Below are 19,172 nucleotides of genomic sequence, written 5' to 3' on the forward strand. Positions count from 1 at the left end.
AGCCAGGAGTGAGCCAGGGCTAGCCACGGCTGGACAGGCCTTACCATTGAAGAGAAATCAGGGCCAGGGGCCTGAGCCATAGGACAGTAGGGAGTGCATTTGTCTTGCACGTGGCCGACCCGGGTTCGATCGTTGGCATCTCATATAGTTCCCCCAACTCCTTCCAGCACCACCAGGAGTAATTCCTGAGTGCAGAGTTAGGAGGAGGAATCCCTGAGCAATGCCGGGTGTGACCCAAAAAGAAATAAAAGATAAAAGTATTGACAAAAGGAAAGAAAGAAATCAGGGCCAGCCTCCGTACAGTCCCCTGAAGCGTATCTGAGCACAGGGCAAAAAGGAGATCATTTTGGGTTTTTGTTTGTTTGGTGGCCGTAACTAGTGTGGTGCTCAGGGCTTACTCCTGGCTCTGTGCTCAGGGATCAGTCCTGGTGGGACTCGGGGGGACCCAATGGGATACCGGGGATCAAACCTATGTTGGCTACATGCAAAGTCAGCACCCTTTCCTCTGTACTTTCACTCTGGCCTCTGAGAGGAAAATTATTAATTGAGGTACTATTGTACTATTGCTATTGCTCTGTCTCTACCCCCCTAACCTGGGTTCTTTCAATAATCAAAAAAACATGAACTGGGCTGGAGAGATAGCACAGCGGGTAGGGCGTTTGCCTTGCACGCGGCCGACCCAGGTTCGATTCCCAGCATCCCATATGGTCCCCTGAGCACCGCCAGGGGTAATTCCTGAGTGCAGGAGCCAGGAGTAGCAGGAGTAGGCCCTGTGCATCGCCAGGTGTGACCCAAAAAGCAAAACAAACAAACAAACAAACAAACAAACAAACAAACCATGAACTGAACTGGAGAATAATACAGTAGGTAGGGCATTTGCCTTGCACATGGTCAACCAGGGTTAGATCGCTGTCATCCCATAGGGTCCCCTGAGACCCACCAAGAGTCAACCCTGAATGCAGAGCCAGGAGTGACTCCTGAACATCGCCAGGTGTGACCCAAAAAGAAAGAAAGAAAAAAAGCAAGCATGAATAAGAGAGAAAATGAAAATTATTGTTCTACTTATATTAGAGTGGTTAATGTATTTATTTATTTAGGATCACACCTGACGATGATCAGAGTTACTCCAGCTCTGTGCTCAGAAATCACTCCTGGAGATCTCAGGGGACCCTATGGGATGCTGGGATTTGAACCCAGGTCAGCTACATGCAGGGCAAACTCCCTCCTTGCTGTGCGTTCACTCTGGCCCCTGAGAAGAAAATAATTTCACTGTGGTTAAGTCCACAATTTACAAACATGCTTTGACTCAAATCCCATGAAAGACACCCCCTCCCCCTTTATTGGTTGGTTGGTTTGTCAGCCACACCTAACTGTACCCTATGAGATGCTGGGAGTCAGAGCTCAGGTCAGCAACTTGAAGCAGGTACTATCTCTAGGGCAAATCAGATAGAAGCTGGTTTGGTCGGGTTTTGGGTCACACCTGGCTATGCTCAGGGCTTACTTCTGGTTCCATCACAGGGATCACTCCTGTGGGGGCTTCGGGGGGAGAAAGGTCCTCCAATTTACACAAAGGTGAAACTGTTGAGACACAATCAAGGACCCAAATGAACTTAGAATTTACAACAACTTCTCCATTTAGTTAACGGTCAGTGGCAAAATCCCCGACTTACAGAACCCCAAACTCACAATATTCCTGAAATAAAACTTCCTCCCATAAGGATAATGAGAGCTCCCAAGGGTTGGAGAGAGATGTAGCACTGTCCACCTGTTGTTCATCGATTTGCTCGAGCGGGCACCAGTAACATCTCCATTGTGATACGCCATGGGGAGTTTGCCAGGCTCTGCCATGCGGGCAGGATACTCTCGGTAGCTTGCCGGGCTCTCTGAGAGGAATCCAACCTGGGTCGGCTGCATGCAAGGCAAACGTCCTACCCGCTGTGCTATTGCTCCAGCCCAGAGAGATAGTACAGGGACTAAACAGGGATTAGGGACCAGAGTGATAGTATTGCCAAGAGGGCATTTGCCTTGTATGCGGCTGGCCCCGGTTTGATGGTTCAATCCCCAGCATCCCATATGGTCCCCCGAGTACCTCCAGGCGTAATTCCTGAATGCAGAGTCAGGAGTAACCCCTGAGCATCACCGGATGTGACCTAAAAATTGCAAGTGGCCAGACTCAGTCTAATTCCGAATATCACACATGGATTCCTCCAGCACACCTGGAGTGACCGCTGAGCACAGAGCCGGGAGTAAGCCCTATGCACTGCCAGGTGTTTTCCTAAAGCTGAATAAAATAAATTTTAAAAAGTTCGCCCCAAAATATCCTGGCAGGTCTCCCTCTTAGGAAGTTCTCTGCTGCGTCTAATGTGGCCCATGCAGCTCTAATAAATATCCCACTTTGCTTTTGCCAGGCCTATTGTTGGGGCAAATTTTCTTACTAACCCATCACTCATGCCCGCTTCAAGGGGTTCTTTCATCAATAAGGGCACACAGAGAGAGAACCAGGAAAGCTTAGTGTCTTGCCCACATGGTCTTTGGAATCATCTTTATTTTTTAAAATTGCAGGGTTGGGGCTGGAGAGATAGCACAGCGGGGAGGGCATTTGCCTTGCACGCGGCCGACCCGGGTTCAATTCCCAGCATCCCATATGGTCCCCTGAGCACTGCCAGGAGTAACTCCTGAGTGCAGAGCCAGGAGTAACCCCTGTGCATCGTCAAGTGTGACCCAAAAAGAAAAAAAAAATTGCAGGATTTTTTGATCATGATCAACTTTGTAACTGTGTATCTCACTGTCATTCAATAAAAAATATACATCTATTTAAAATACAATAAAAATTTTAGGCTTTTTTTTCTTTATTGTTTTTGGTAGGTTTTTTTGTTTGTGTATGTGTGTGTGTGTGTTGGTTTCTCAGCCACACCCGGTGGTGCTCAGGGTTTACTCATGACAGTGAGTATGGGACTGTGCTCAGTGATCACTCCTGGTGAAAATCAGGAACACTGAGGTTCCAGGGACTGAAGCCAGGTTGGCCGTACACAAGGCAAGCACCCTGCCTTCTATGCTATCTCTCCAGGCCCTTAGAAATTGTTTTGGGGGGACAAGAACAATAGGACAACAGGTAAGACATTTGCCTGCATGTGGCCAACCTCAGTTCTATCCCTGGTACCTCATATGACTCCCTGAGCACTACTGGGTGTGGTCCCAAAACCTAAATAAATAAATCTTCAAAAATTGTTTTGGTTTTGGGGGCTGGAGTGATAGTACAGCAGAGAGAGCGTTTGCTTTGCATGCAGCAAACCTGGGTTCAATCTCCGGCATCCCATAGGGTCCCCCAAGCACCACCAGAAGTAATTCCTGAGTACAGAGCCAGGAGTAACCCCTGAACATCACTGGGTGTGACCCAAAAAGCAAAAAAAAAAATTGTTTTGGTTTTGGACCAACACTTGATGGCAGTCAGTGGATTTCCTGCCTTGGTGCATGGAGTTACTCGTAACAGTGCTTGGGAATCACTCCTAAACAGTGTTTGGGAGTCACTCCCAACAGTGCCCAAGACTCACTCCTAATAGTCCTCGGGAAACCATGTGGTGTCGGAGACCATCCAGACCCCCAGCATGCAAAGCCTGTACCCCGACATATTCAGCTATACTCCTGTCAAGATATCATCTTTATTGATGATTTTTTTTTTAAAACTTGGGGTCATACCCTGTAGTGCTGAGGGCTCATTCCTGGCTCTGTGCTCAGGGATCGCTCCTGGCCATGCTCAGGGGATACTATGAGGTGCCAGGGATTGAATCTGGGTCATCTGTGTGCAAGGCAAGTGCTTTACCCACTGTACTATCTCTCCTGCCTACAAAATCTTAAAATCTTTCAATGTTGTTAAGGCAGAAGATTTCAGGAAGAAGAAAGAGATTACTAATAAGTTCTTTTTTTGGGCGGGGGGTATTTGGGTCACACTTGGCTGTGCTCAGGGGTTACTCCTGGCTCTGCACTCAGGAATTACTCTTTGCAGTGCTCAGAGGATGCTATGGGATGTCGGGAATCAAACCCAGGTCGGCCACTTACAAGGCAAATGCCCTCCCAGCTGTACTATTGCTCCAGCCCCTAAGTTCTTCTCCATTATTAGATCGTTCCTGGCAGCCGCTGGGAATGACTGTCAAGTACTACTTAAGTCACCTCCTTTCTGCCTTCAGAGCCCCTCACTTAAAAAAAGCCCTTTCCTTAAAACATATTTGAGGGTGACCAATTCTAGCTCCCAAAGGAGTCAACTGAGGGCTTGGAGCCATAGCATAGCATGTAAGACGCTTGCCTTGGGAGTGATAGTATAGTGGGTAGGGCATTTGCCTCGAACTCACTCGGCTGACCTGGGTTCTATCCTCGGCATCCCATAGGGTCCCCCGAGCACTGCCAGGAGCAATTCCTGAGTGCAGAGCCAGGAGTAACCCCTGAGCATCTCTGGGTGTGACTTAAAAAGCCTAAATGAATGAATGAATAAATAAATAAAAGAAGCTTGCCTTGCACATGGCCAACCCTGGTTTGATCCCTGGTCCCCAATATAGTCCCCCAAGCTCCACCTGGAGTGATCCCTGAGCACAGAGCCAGGATAAGGTAGGGATGGAGCTGTGATCTCGGAGTGTGTGCAGAAATGCAGAGGATGGACCAGAGCGATAGTCCAGCGGGGAGGGCATTTGCCTTGCACACAACCGATCTGAGTTTGATCTTCGGCATTCCATATGGAGTGCACCAGGCACCACCAGGAGTTTCCTGAGAACAGAGCCAGGAGTAACCCCTGAGCATCACTGAGTGTGACCCCCCCCCCCAAAGAAAAAAGAAAGAAAGAAATGACGCAGAGGAGTCCCCCTGGATGTCCAGGCCCCAGGGCTAGCAGCAACACGGGCTAGAGTATTCACCTTTTCACTGCAGTGCATTTGGCCATACCCTAGCTCTAGTTTCCAGGAGGAAGAGAGCTCCCCTCAGTGTGTGTGCTAATTATCTGACTCAGCAGCCAAAGTCCTTTTGATTTTGCAGCTCAAGTGACTCTCCCTTTCCTCCGAGGGTTTCAGGGCAAAGAGCAAACTAAGAGGAAATGATAATCAGGTGAATACAATCTAAGGGCGAGATGCTGTGTGTTCTTCCTGCTCTCTGTTCTTCATGTTTTTCTCTCCAGAAAAGGGACCCTGGGCCACTCCTACTTCGTTGGAATGGATAAAAGGATCCTGAGGCCAGATGTCACGGGAAGAACTTGGGAATGAGTGGGGCCTCCATGAGCTACAGTTCAGAATCGACGTGATTCGCACCATAAACTTTCGTCACCGACGCACTGAGGCCAACTCCTAAAGCAAGTTGATTGGCTGCTGAGTGTCCAGCAGAGGCACCCAGGAACTTCCTGAAACTCAGAACTGAGTCACCCCTCGGTGGAGTCGATGGCAGCAGTGACACAGAATAAGCCCGTTGTCACATGGCTGCCTGAGTTTCACTTCGGCACAGCAGGACCAACCGGTGACAGAGCGCCATGACCTCTGGGAGCAGTAAGAGGGGCTGGGGGCGGGGTGGGGGCTGGACAGGCAAATTCCAGAGTCTTTCCTTGTTGCTTATTTCAGACACACCCACTGCTCAGGGCTTACTCCTGGCTCTGTGCTCAGGGGTTGGCCCTGGCGGGCTTGGGGGAACCCTATGGGGTTCCAGGGATTGAACCCAGGTGGTTCGTGTGCAAGCCTAGTGTAGTACCTGCTGTACTATTTTTTTGGCCCCTCTATGCTGAGGGTCTTTGTACCAGATCAAGCAAGTTGAAGTTGCTTATTGGGGGGAAGAGGGGTGCTCCCCTTCGCTGGGGAAAGAGGGGTGCTCCCATTCTCTGGGGGATACTTTGCCACTTGAGTTCTGAGGTGTGGACATCAGCTGTATTGGGATATGGGGTGGGGGGAATCCCAGACCCAACTGTATCTAGAAGACATTGTGATCCCCGGGATGGAACTGGGTCTGCGGCATTCAAGGCTATGCCTTAACCCCTGTGTTACTGTCCAGCCCTTTTTCTGTCTTTCTTTCTTTCTTTCTCTCTCTCTTCTTTCTTTCTTTCTTTCTTTCTTTCTTTCTTTCTTTCTTTCTTTCTTTCTTCCTTCCTTCCTTCCTTCCTTCCTTCCTTCTTTCCATCCTTCCCTTCCTTCTCCTTCCTTCTCTCCTTCCTTCCTTCCTTCCTTCCTTCCTTCCTTCCTTCCTTCCTTCCTTTCTTTCTCTCTTTCTTTCTTTCTCACCCAAAGATGCACAGGGGTTACTCCTGGCTCTGCACTCAGGAATCACTCCTGGCAGTCCTCAGGGGACCCTATGGGATAACAGGAATCGAACCTGGATCGGCCACATGCAAGGCAAACACCCTACCCGCTGTACTATCTCTCTAGTCCCAAGCCCCGTTTCTTTTGGAGCAAAGGAAACCTGGCGAATCTGGAAACAGCTGAAAGGTCAACTGAAGCCCCTTACTCCAACAGCAGGCTAACGGGCCTGGCCACCAGCACGTGGTGGGGGTGGGGGCTAATGACGGAGCTCTGGTTTGGGTTCTCCCGCACACAGCGATGGTGACTCCAGGACCTTCTCCCTCTGTTGAGACTCTCAGTGATGCGTCGGACGGAATGCTAGAACAGCAGGTGGGGCACTTACTTGCCTTGCTTGTAGCTGACCTGGGTTCAATTCTCTGAACCCCAGATTACAAGAGGAAGCCCTGAGCACAGCTGGGTGTGGCCCAAACAATGTCCCCCTCAAAGGAAGAAAGAAAGAAAGAAAGAAAGAAAGAAAGAAAGAAAGAAAGAAAGGAAGGAAAGAAGAAAGGAAGGAAGGAAGGAAGGAAGGAAGGAAGGAAAGAAGGAAGGAAGACAAGGAAAGAAAAGAGAAAGAAAAAAGAGAAAGAGAAAGAAAGAGAAAGAGAAAGAAAGAAAGAAAGAGAAAGAAGGGAAGGAGGGAGGGAGAGAAAGAAAGAGAAAATAAAGGAGAGAAAGAGAAAGAAAAGGGAGGGAAGGAAGGAAGGAAGGAAGGAAGGAAGGAAGGAAGGAAGGAAGCAAGCAAGCAAGCAAGCAAGCAAGCAAGCAAGCAAGCAAGCATCTAGCCCAGCCTAGAAAAAAAAATTTTTTTTTGAGGGCCGAAGTGATAGTACAGCAGGAACTTGCATGTGGCCAACTCAGGTTCGATCCCCAGCATCCCATATGGTCCCCCAGCACTGCCAGGAATGATTCCTGAGTGCAGAGCCAGAAGTAACCCCTGTGCATCGCTGGGTGTGACCCGAAAAGAAAAAAATTAAAATTTTATTTTCTACTATGGCTTGGTTGGATTTCGAAGAAGCAACTTTCCCCTTAGTATCTCTATGTGTATATGGATTTGTCTGACATGCTCATCTCTGGGTCAACAGGTTCCTCAGCTGCAGATCCTACCTTGAGGTAAGTAAAGTAAGTAAAGGCCCTCCCGTTGATCATCGATTTGCTCGAGCGGGCCCAGTAACGTCTCCATCGGAGACTTTGTTGTTACTGTGTCTGGCATATCAAATACCCTCGGTAGCTTGCCGGGCTCTCCGAGAGGGGCAGAGGAATCGAACTCGGGTCAGCCATGTTGGCTGCGTGCAAGGCAAACGCCCTACCCGCTGTGCTATCGCTCCAGCCCCGCCTTGAGGTAAGAATGATAGAATGCATATAATTCAAGAAGAGTGTGGTTAAAAGGTTTTGACTTATATATTAGTTGTTTATTATTATTATATATATTATTATATATTATAATATATTATATATTATTATATATTATATATAATATATTATTATTATTATTATTTTATTAACTTTGGCATATGCCCAAAACAGTAACAATCACGGGTCTCATTCCCCTGACCCTGAAAGAGCCTCCAATATGGCAGGATTGGGAAAGACAAGTAAGGAGAGGCTGCTAAAATCTCAGGCCTGGGACAAATGGAGACGTTACTGGAGCCTGCTTGAACAAATCGATGAACAACAGGATGACAGTGGCAGTGACCGATTATTAACTTTGGGGCCACACCTAATATCACCAGGGCTTACGCCTAATGCTTGACTCAGGAGTGATGGGCCCACGGGACCATATGTGATAACGGGGATTGAACCTGGGTCAGCTGTGTGCAAGGCAAGTGCCCTACCCAGTCTACTACGGCTCCTTGCCCAATTATAGTTAGAAGTTAGTCTCTTAGCTTGCCATTTCTCTTTTCCTTGCTCCTGTTTTTTCCCCCTTTCTTTCTTTTGAATTTGGAACACATATCGTGGTGCTCAGGGATTGCTCTTGGCTCTGCATTCAGGCTTCACACCTGACAGACTCGGGGTACCATACGAAGTACCGGGGATCAAATTCAGGTTGGCTGCATCCAAGGCAAGCGCCCCACCTGCTTGACTATCTCTCCAGCACGCTCCCCCCTTTCTGTTGTTGTTTTTGGACCACACTTGAGAAATGCTCAGGGGTTACTCATGGCTCTGCACTCAGGAATCACTCCTGGTGGTGCTCAGAGCACCATATGGGATGCCGACAATCGAACCTGGGTCGGCTGCATGCAAGGTTAAACACCCTCCCCGCTGTACTATGGCTCTGACCCCCAGCCTTGCTTTCTGTACTATCTCTCTGACCCTAAATTCCTTTTCTGTTTGTTTTCGTTTTGGGGTCATCAGGTGTGGCCCAGAAAAACAAACAAAAATCATAGTTTCCAGCTCTGTCTGTAAAGTCACAGGGGAGATGCATTTTTCTTATATATATGCGACTTTGATATTATTTAGTTATTTATTTTACTTTTTGGATCATACCCAGCGATGCACAGGAGTTACTCCTGGCTCTGCACTCAGGAATTACTCCTGGTGGTGCTTGGGGGATCCTATGGGATGCTGGGAATCGAACCCGGGTTGGCCGTGTGCAAAGCAAACGTCCTACCCGATGTGTTATCACTCCAGCCCCTTGGTATTACTTTATAGAATAGTCTCCTTTTCTAAACATATCATTAAAACTGGAGACTATTAACAGTGACTGTGTCAGCTCGGTGGAAGGGAGGTCTAATCTGTAATAAACACAGGAGAGACCTTTGGGATGAGTGGGCTCCCCACAGACATAATAAACTATGACTCAAGACTTGTCATATAGTGTTCAGTCTCACGAGTGCTAATTGCCACCCTTGCGAGGATAGGTTTCACTTTACTACTCAGTCCAGCTGCCTGCAATGACATTGGTGTTTCACTGGGGACAGTCCACATTACAACGCCTGCTGATGATTTGGTTAGCTGTAAAGAAATGGAGGTAGGCAAGTCAGAGAGTTAAGGGAGAGATAAGTTTTGTTTTTTTTTTTTTTTAGATTTATATTAGTGAAACGCCATGAGGTACAGTTGTAGATTTACAAATTTTTGTGCTTGGGTTTCAGTTATACAATGATCGAATACCCATCCCTCCACCAGTGCCCATTCTCCACCACCACTGATCCCAGTATCCCTCCCACCCCCCCATCCCCCCCATCTCACCCTGCCTCTGTGGCAGGGCACTCCCCCTTGTTCTTGGGGAGAGATAAGTTTTGACCAGCACCAGCCAACACCAAATTGATCCTCGATGCCTTACGTTTTCCTGGACATCACCAGGAATGAGTCTTCTGCACAGAGATAGAAGTCGCCTCTGAGGACTGCTGGGTATGGTCCAACCCTGCCCCTGTATCCCCCCCAAAAAATAAATCAACAAACCACCTAGCCCTATGAGATAGAGTGAGGGCCGGAGCAGTAGTACAGCAGGGAGGGCATTTGCCTTGTACACAGCTGACCTGGTTCAATCCCCAGCATCCCATAGGGTGTCCCAAGCTAGGAGTGATTCCTGGGTGCTGAGCCAGGAGTAACCTCTGAGCACTGCTAGGTGGGTCCCAAAACAAAAAGCAAACACAAAAAGGAAGATGATGAGATTCTTTTATTAATTTTTTTGGCTTTCTTTTTCTTTTTTGGGTCACACCCAGCGATGCTCAGGGGTTCCTCCTGACTCTGCACTCAGGAATTACTTCTAGTGGTTGTCAGGGAGCAGGGAGGGGACCATGTGGGATGCTGGGGACCGAGTTCTGGTCAGCTGCATGCAAGGCAAGCTTCTGCTGTGCTATCACTCTGATCCTTAATGAGACTCTTTCAAAGGGGGTTTGGTGTTGGGTCTGGAGTAATAGTCCAGCAGGTAAGGCACACGGCCCAATGTCTGAGAGTCTATCTTTATTCCAGTACCACACAGTTTTGATTCCTGTAACTTTAAAACATAGTAAAAAACTTTAAAACATAGTAAAATACAGTAAAATTTAAAGTCAGAACATGCAATTTTGCCCATCTTTTTTTTTTTCTTCCCTGCAAAATCACTTTGGCTAATTTGGAGAATTTGGGTATATTCTTTAGTTAATATCTGTCCACTTGGGGGGGGAGAGAGAGAGAGATTGAGAGAGAGAGAGAGAGAGAGAGAGTACAGTGCAGTGGGCAGGGCACTTGCGTTGCATGTGTCAGCCTGGGTTTTACCCCTGGTGAGCGATAGCACAGCAGGTAGGGCATTTGCCTTGCATGTGGCCGACCCGAGTTCAATTCCACCGCCCCTCTCAGAAGCCTGGCAAGCTACCGAGAGTATCTCACCCGCATGGCAAAGCCTGACAAGCTACCCGTGACATATTCGATATGCCAAACACAGTAACAAGTCTCACAACGTTCCTGGGCCCGCTCGAGCAAATCGATGAACAGTGGGAGGACAGTGACAGAGACAGTGACCCCATATGGTCCCCTAAACATTGCCATGAGTGATCTCTGAGTGCAGAGCCAGAAGTGACCCCTGAGCACTGCCAGGTATAGCCAGGAGTGACCCCTGAGCATTGCCAGGTATAAGCCATAAAACAAACAAAAACAACACACACGCACAAAATCCCCAAAAGCGAGCAAAAGAAAGATCTGTCAACTTCCTGTCCATGGGAATCCAGGAAAGAGAGTGGGGTGGAGTAGCCTGTAGTCCCTCTGTCATCAGAAGCCCACCAGGCACCCCCCTCCTCTTGTTTTCTATTTCAGGAGAAGAATTGAACCCTGGGAGTTTGAGAATTTCTTCGACCCCAGACAGCTCCGGAAGGAAGCCTGCCTGCTCTACGAAGTCCAGTGGGGCAGTAAGAGCAAATGGACGCACACAGCCAGGAACACCACCCAGCACGTCGAGATCAACTTCCTAGAGAGGCTGACCACAGAGAGGCATTTCCATCCCTCAGTCCGCTGCTCCATCACCTGGTTCTTGTCCTGGAGTCCCTGCTGGGAATGCTCCAAGACTATCCGAGAGTTTGTGACTCAGCACCCAAGTGTGACTCTCGTCATTTATGTGGCACGACTCTACTGGCACATGGATGGACAGAACCGGCAAGGACTTCGGGAGCTCATTAACAGCGGAGTGACCATCCAGACGATGAGAGCCTCAGGTACAGGAAGAAGGAAAAACGTGAGAGAGATAGTTCACAGGGTTAGAGCACTCGTGTTGCATGTGGGAAAACCCTGGGTACCCAATCCCTGGTCCCACGTGGTCTACCAAGCACCCCCAGGAGTGAGCCCTGAGCACAAGGAGTCCTAGGTTTCAGATCTGAGAGGTCTCTCCAATGTGCCAGAGAGCTACCCAGCCCTATATATGGTTTTTTTTTTTTTAAGTAAATAGATTTTATTTGGAGGATTTTTAGGTGTGGAGGGAGAGAGAGGGAGAGAGAGTGACGTACTCAAGAGAGAACATGGGCTTCTCCAAGGGCAGAGAGAGCCCCTACACACATCCTAGCATTAGACACGAAAGCATAAAAGTACACATCTCAAGAGGGGAGATGCCCGCGGGTAGGGCGTTTGCCTTGCACGCGGCCGACCCGGGTTCGGTTCCCAGCATCCCATATGGTCCCTTGAGCTCCGCCAGGGGTAATTCCTGAGTACAGAGCCAGGAGTAACCCCTGTGCATTGCCGGGTGTGACCCAAAAAAAGCAAAAAAAAAAAAAAAAAGGAGGGGAGATGCGGGCGACACATGTGCTCGGGCACCACATGTGCTCAGCCACGTGGGCGCAAGCAGCACATGGGCTCAGGCAGCATATGCGCTATGTGGTATATTCTTATGAATTTATTTGGTTTGGGAGTCATACCTGGTGGTGCTGCATGGCAGAGCCTGGCAAGCTACCTGTGGCGTATTCAATATGCCAAAAACAGTAACAATAACGGGTCTCATTCCCCTGACCCTGAAAGAGCCTCCAATACGGCAGCATTAGGAAAGATGAGTAAGGAGAGGCTGCTAAAATCTCAGGACTGGGATGAATGGAGGCGTTATTGGTGCCCGCTCGAGTAAATCGATGATCAACGGGATGACAGTGATATAGTGATACAGTGATACCTGGTGGTGCTCTGGAACCATCTGGTGCCAGGAATTAAACCTTCTTCATGCACTTAGCCCTTTGAGCTCTCTCTGGCCATAATTTCTTCTTCTTTTTGTTTTGTTTATTTCTTCACTTTTTTTTTTCCTTTTTGGGTCACACCCAATGATGCTCAGGCGTTACTCCTGGGTCTTCATTGAGGAATTACTCCTGGCCATGCTTAGGGAACCCTATGGGATACCAGGGATAGAACCAGGGTGAGTCACATGCAAAGCAAATGCCCAACTCACTCTGCTATTGCTCTGGCCCCTCTTAATTAAAATTTTTTTTTATTAGGGATGGAGCAATAATACAGCAGATAAGGCATTTGCCTCGCACGCGGCTGACCTGGGTTCAATCCCCGGCATTCCATGTGATCTCCGGAGCAATGCCAGGAGGAATTCCTGAGTGCGGAGCCAGGAGAACCCCTGAGCATTGTCGGGTGGGACCCCAAAAGCCAAAATTTTTTTTTTAATTTAAAAACTTTAAACTCTTTTGGTTTTGTCTTGCTTTGAGTCACACTTGGCTGTGTTCACGGATCACTCCTGGCTCTGCTCAGGGAATGTGTGTAAGGCAAACACACTCCCTGCTGTACTCTCAATTAAGCCCTGCATTTTTTTTTTTAAATATGTTGTAGTTTTTGTTTGCTTATTTTTTGGGGACACACCTGGAGGTGAGCTCAGGGTTTATTCCTGCTCTGGGCCCAGGAGTCATTCCTGGCAGGGTTCAGGGAACCTTATGGGTTACTGAGGATCAAACCTGGGTGAGCCGTGTGCAAGGCAAACTCCCTACCCACTGTACTCACTCTTTGGCGCTGCCTTTATTTATTTATTTTTTTTGGCAAGAAAACTTTGCTTTGGCTTTTTTTCCCTCTGGAAAGAAAGATGGCAGCTGCTTTGGAGCTTTGTGGAAGGCCAGGTATGAGCCGTTCATGATGGGGCGACTGAAACCTCATGGGAAGGGGGGCGTTCCCGGCTCATCCTTCACGCCCTACCGAGGTCATGAGTTGCCCCCCCCCCCCCCCACGAGCGTCTCTCCCGCATGGCCATGGCTCCAGAGCACAGAAACCAATCTCATAATTATCTGACTCTCGGCAGAAATACTTCCAGGCTTAATAAGTAAAATACCAGAAATCCAAAATCGCGCGGCCACTACTGCGGCCGCGTGACATCATTTAATTCTTGTGACCAGCTGTAGAAAACAAATTATTTCACAATGCCTTTTCAGCATGTCTGATTTGGGGGTGTAAACTCTAAATAATAATGGTGCATCATTGTCGAAACAATGAATCTAATCAAAGTAGATAGAGTGTTATCTAGAATTCATCTGCCTCATAGGCATTGGGAGGGTGGGGGGGTTTATTGGGGTTCTTCATGGTGAAAAATAAGTATTGGGAAAGGCAAATGTGTTTGATATTTGCATGACCGAGACTTAAACCTGAAAGCTTTGTAACTTTTCCCACAGCGATTCAATAAATAAATTAATAAATAAATAAAAAAAAAAGAAAACTTTGCTTTGGGCTAACTCCTGGGGTATGTTCACTGACAGGGATTCAAATTATGCTCTGGGCTGGAGCGATAGCACAGCAGTAGGGCGTTTGCCTTGCACGCGGCCAACACGGCCGACCCGAGTTCGATTCCTCCACCCCTCTCGGAGAGCCCGGCAAGCTACCGAGAGTATCTCGCCCACATGGCAGAGCCTGGCAAGCTACCCATGATGTATTCGTATGCCAAACACAGTAACAACAAAGTCTCCAATGGAGACGTTACTGGGCCCGCTCGAGCAAATCGATGAACAACGGGAGGACAGTGACAGTGACAGATGAGTGAGTCAGACGGCATCTTTACCCTTGAATTATTTTTTTCCCACAAGTCGGGCTCTTGAAGTAAATTTCTGTTGTATTGATGGGATGATGTGAACTATGTGTTTCCTTAGAGTATGATTACTGTTGGAGGAATTTCGTGAACTACCCGCCTGGCGGAGAACACCAATGCCCAAGGTACCCGCCTCTGTTCCTGGGGCTGTATGCATTGGAACTACACTGTGTGATTCTAGTAAGTGACACGGGGCAGATCAAGATGTCCAAATGGTGCCTTCTGCAAATTTCTTTCCTCTTCACTTTGACAAGTATTTCCCTCACCACTTCTTTGATATGTAGATAGTTACTCAGTTATTTGACAAGTTGGTCCATTAAAAATATTTGTGGGGCTGGAGCTATAGCACAGTAGGTAGGGCGTTTACCTTGCATGCGGCTGATCCAGGTTCGATTCCCAGTATCCCATATGGTCCTCCAGCATCACTAGCAGTGATTCCTGAGTGAAAAGCCAGGAGTAACCCCTGAGCATCACTGGGTGTGACCTCCTCCAAAAAATTGTGGGTACTGATAAATGACTGTAAGATATATCTAGACCCAGTTATCATATGTTCTTGAGATTTGGGGGTATATGTGTTTTGGTTTGGGACCACACCTTCAGGACTTAGGAACTGCTCCTAACTCAAAGCTCAGGGGTCCCTCCTGGTGGTGCTCAGGTGACCACGCATTGCTGGGGATGCAGTATTCAACTTCAGCCCATTGAGGTATTTCTCTGGCCCTAGATTTTAATTATTGTTCTTTCTTTCCTCCTTCCCTTCCTTCCTTCCTTCCTTCCTTCCTTCCTTCCTTCCTTCTTTTCTTTCTTTTTTTCTTTCTTTCTTTCGTAGGGGTATGGGGTGTTGGCCACACTTGCAATGCTCAGGGGTTACTCCTGGCTCTACACTCAAAAGTTACTCCTGATGGTGCTCGGGGGACCCTATGGGATGCTAGGGATCAAACCTAGGTGGTCTGTGTGCAAGGCCAATGACCTCCCCACCATACCATCTCTCCAGCCCCTAGAATTTAATTATTGTTGTTGTCACACACACACAATCTCCACGGATCTGCAGACTTTACTCTTTCCCATCACTGACTTCCCATCCACTTGCATTCACTTAGAGTCATTCAATTATCTTCTAATGACTATTTTCTTTAAAAACAACAAACAAGGACAGGAGCAACAGTATAATGGATAGGGCGTTATGTCTTGCACGCGGCCCACCCGGGTTCAATCCCTGGCATTCCATATGGTCCCCCAAGCACCGCCAGGAGTAATTCCTGAATGCAGAGCCAGGAGTAACTCCTGAGCATTGCTGGGTGTGACCCAAAAAGAAAAAAAAAATCAACCAAACAAAAGAAACACAGGGACTTAGGTTAATTTAACAGGAAAAAAAAAAAAACTGAACATCTTGTACATGTGCAAATGTTCAGTTTACACTTTTTTTTTCAGTAAAAGTGGACTTGGATTTAACAATGGCTCATTAATTAAAAGTAAAAAGACAAGAAAACACCCAGAAGATAGGATTTTGGTCACTAGAAGGTTAGAGCATTTGTTAAGCTTTCAAACTATTCATTATATATAGCTCACTATAAACATATATATTTATACAAAATATATAATATTAACTTAAACTTTGAAAGCATTGTGTTCTAGTTAATAACATTCTGTAGATAAACACGGCAGTAACATACTAGTCTAATGACTTTTTTTGTGTGTGTGTGTTTGTGTGTGCATATATATACACATATTTGTTGCTTTTTATAACCATAAAATTACAAAGTAATTTATGATTGGCTTTCTTTTTTTTTGTGGACTTACAAATTTTTGTGCTTGGGTTTTAGTTATACAATGATGGAATACCCATCCCTCCACCAGTGCCCATTCTCCACCACCACCAATCCCAGTATCCCTCCCTCCCCCCATCCCCCTATCCCACCCTACCCAATGACTGTTTTTATGTATTCATGAAAATAGTTATAGGGCCAGAGTGATATTGCAGCCGGTAGGAAGTTTGCCTTGCACACGGCTGACCCGGGTTCGATCCTCGCCATCACATAGGGCCAGGGGTGACTCTTTTGAGTGCAGAGTCAGGAGTAACCCCTGAGCATCACCAGGTATGAGCCAAAAAGAAAAAGAAAAAGAAAATAGTTATATTAAGAAAAATGTCCTCATTTTTGTTTTCACTCCAGGGTCTCCCTTCCTGTTTCAAGGTGTCAAAAGGAAAGCAGGATGAACTCATCATCTTCAGATTCGTTCCCCAAGTGTGTCATTACCAAAGGATTCCGCCTAATATCCTTTTTGAGATAGGAAGTCACTTCCACTAAATCCTTTTGTACCCAAGAATGGAAGGAAGAAATAAACATTTTATAAAGCACAAACTTTATTTTATTTATTTATTTATTTTTTGCTTTTTGGGTCACACCCAGCGATGCACAGGGGTTACTCCTGGCTCTGCACTCAGGAATTACTCCTGGCGGTGCTCAGGGGACCATATGGGATGCTAGGAATCGAACCCGGGTTGGCCGTGTGCAAGGCAAACGCCTTACCTGCTGTGCTATTGCTCCAGCCCCTAAAGCACAAACTTTAAAACAAAATTGTTTGTAAAATTTTTTATTTTTGTTTTTGGGCCACATCCATCAGTGCCCAGGGAGTTCCTCCTGGCTCTGCACTCATGAATCACTCCTGGCGGTGCTCAGGGAAACATATGGGGTGTCGGGAATCGAACCCAGGTCAACTGCAAGCAAGGCAAGTTCCCTACCTGCTGTACTATCACTCAGGTGCAAAATTAAATTCTTAGGAGGGGCCAGAGAGGTGGTACAGCGGGTAGGGAATTTGTCTTGCACACGGCCAACCCATGTTTGATCCCTGGCATCCCATATAGCCCCCTGAGCACTGACAGGGATCTCAGAGTACAAAGCTAGGAGTAAGACCTGGACCTGAGCACTGCCCCGTGTGACCCAACTATAGACCTCTCCCTCCCCCCCAAAAAAAACAACTTAAATTCTTTAATTTTTGGGGGGTTGGGGGCTGTAGACCACACCCAGTGAAGCTCAGGGGTTACTCCTAGCTCTGTACTCAGGAGTTACTCCTGGCAGTACTCCAGGAATCTGATGGGATCCTGGGGATCGAACCCAGGTTGGCTATGTGCAAAGTCAACACCTTACCCACTGTACTATCTCTCTGGCCCCCAACCTAAACTCTGATACAACTTCTGGTGGCTGTGCATATTGTTTCAATAACTGGCACTACTGCAGGAGCACTGTTAAGAATATGAAAACTGGGGCTGGAGTGATAGAACAGTGGGTAGGGCGTTTGCCTTGCACGCGGCTGACCCAGGTTCGATTCCCAGCATCCCATAGGGTCCCCTGAGTACCGCCAGGGGTAATTCCTGAGTGCAAAGCCAGGAGTAACCCCTGTGCATTGCCGGGCATGACCCAAAAAGCAAAAAAAAGAATATGAAAACTGGGGCTGGAGCGATAGCGCAACGGGTAGGGCATTTGCCTTGCATGCAGCCCACCCAGGTTCAATCCCCAGCATCCCATAGGGTCCCCTGAGCACTGTCACTGTCCTCCCATTGTTGATCCATTTGCTCGAGCGGGCCCAGTAACATCTCCATTGTGACAATTGTTACTGTGTTTTGGCATATCGAATACGTCATGAGGAGCTTGCCAGGCTTTGCCGTGCAGGTGAGATACTTTTGGTAGCTTGCCGGGCTCTCAGAGAGGGGCGGAGGAATCAAACCCAGGTTGGCCATGTTGGCCGCTTGCAAGGCAAACACCCTACCCACTGCAGCCCCTCCTCCCCCAGCACTATTAGGAATAATTCCTGAATGCAGAGCCAGGAGTCACCCCTGATTATCCCTGGGTATGACCCAAAAAACAGAAAAGAAAAAAAACAGAAAAGAAAAGACTCTGGGATTTTGACATAGCCTTTGTCTTGGAGACCTGCCTGCATTTCACCATGAGAGGTATTGTATTGGCTTCTACTCCCTCTGGAGAAGCCTGTGTTCTCTCTCTTAAACATGTAGCTCTTTCTCTCTCAGTCTGTCTGTCTCTGTCCCTATGTGTCTCTCTGTCTCTGTCCCACCTCTCCTCATATTTCTCTAGATAAAATGATTTTACTTCACAATAAATGAATATAGGGACCTGGGCTGGAGGGATAGAACAGTGGGGCACTTGCTTTGCATGTGGCTACAGCAGCTGCAAACATGGTTCGAATCTGAGCATCATATTCGCTTTCCTGGCACCCCAAATGGTCCTCAGAGCCCTGTTGGGAGTGATTCTCTTTTTTTTTCTTCTTGGGTCACACCCAGCAATGCTCAGGGGTTACTCCTGGCTCTGCACTCAGGAATTACCCCTAGCAGTGCTTGGGAGACCATATGGGATGCTGGGAATCGAACCTGGGTCGGACGCGTGCAAGGCAAACGCCCTACCCGCTGTGTTATTGCTCCAGCCCTGGGAGTGATTCTTGAGCACAGAACCAGGAGTTGGCCTCGAGCACCACTGGGTGCGACTCAAACCACCCTGCAACCCCCCCCCCCCCCAAATACTTCTGGTCCACAGAGGAAGTGAAAATCTGGGAGTTGAGCAGAAGGAAGTGTCAGGGAGATGGAGGTGACTTGGTTCCTGGAAAAGGGCAAGAAAAAGTAGTCTAAGAGAGAGGCTGGAGTGCTTGCACACGGCCGACCCGGGTTCGATTATCAGCATCCCATAGGGTCCCCTGAGTACCGCCAGGAATAATTTCTGAGTGCAGAGCCAGGAGTAACCCCTGAGCATCGCTGGGTGTGGCCCAAAAAGCCAAAAAAAAAAGTAGTCTAAGGCTGTAATTCTATTTTTTTTTTTTTTTTTTGCTCAGGAATTACTCCTAGCGGTGCTTGGGGGACCATATGGGATGCTGGGAATCGAACCTGGGTTGGCCGGGTGCAAGGCAAATGC

At 47.8% G+C, this 19,172-nt stretch overlaps 1 protein-coding gene across 1 annotated transcript; it reads left to right on the top strand.

The window, feature by feature from the left end:
• The first annotated feature begins 5,451 nt into the window (after positions 1-5,451).
• On the top strand, positions 5,452-16,562 carry APOBEC1 (apolipoprotein B mRNA editing enzyme catalytic subunit 1). Its single transcript, XM_056134716.1, has 5 exons — positions 5,452-5,519; positions 7,385-7,412; positions 11,034-11,428; positions 14,321-14,439; positions 16,428-16,562. The coding sequence occupies exons 1-5, from the start codon at positions 5,504-5,506 to the stop codon at positions 16,560-16,562; spliced, it is 693 nt and encodes a 230-aa protein (XP_055990691.1). The 5' UTR covers positions 5,452-5,503.
• The last annotated feature ends 2,610 nt before the right edge of the window (positions 16,563-19,172 follow it).

This window comes from Sorex fumeus, unplaced genomic scaffold (assembly GCF_029834395.1).
Source record: "Sorex fumeus unplaced genomic scaffold, SorFum_2.1 ptg000101l, whole genome shotgun sequence".
NCBI classification, from domain to species: domain Eukaryota; kingdom Metazoa; phylum Chordata; class Mammalia; order Eulipotyphla; family Soricidae; genus Sorex; species Sorex fumeus.

Bases quoted from the DNA above. Each gene is read 5' to 3' on its own strand.
- APOBEC1 (XM_056134716.1), top strand. The intron at 7,413-11,033 runs GTAAGTAAAGTA...TTTCTATTTCAG, and splicing joins GCTGCAGATCCTACCTTGAG to GAGAAGAATTGAACCCTGGG. The intron at 11,429-14,320 runs GTACAGGAAGAA...GTGTTTCCTTAG, and splicing joins CCAGACGATGAGAGCCTCAG to AGTATGATTACTGTTGGAGG.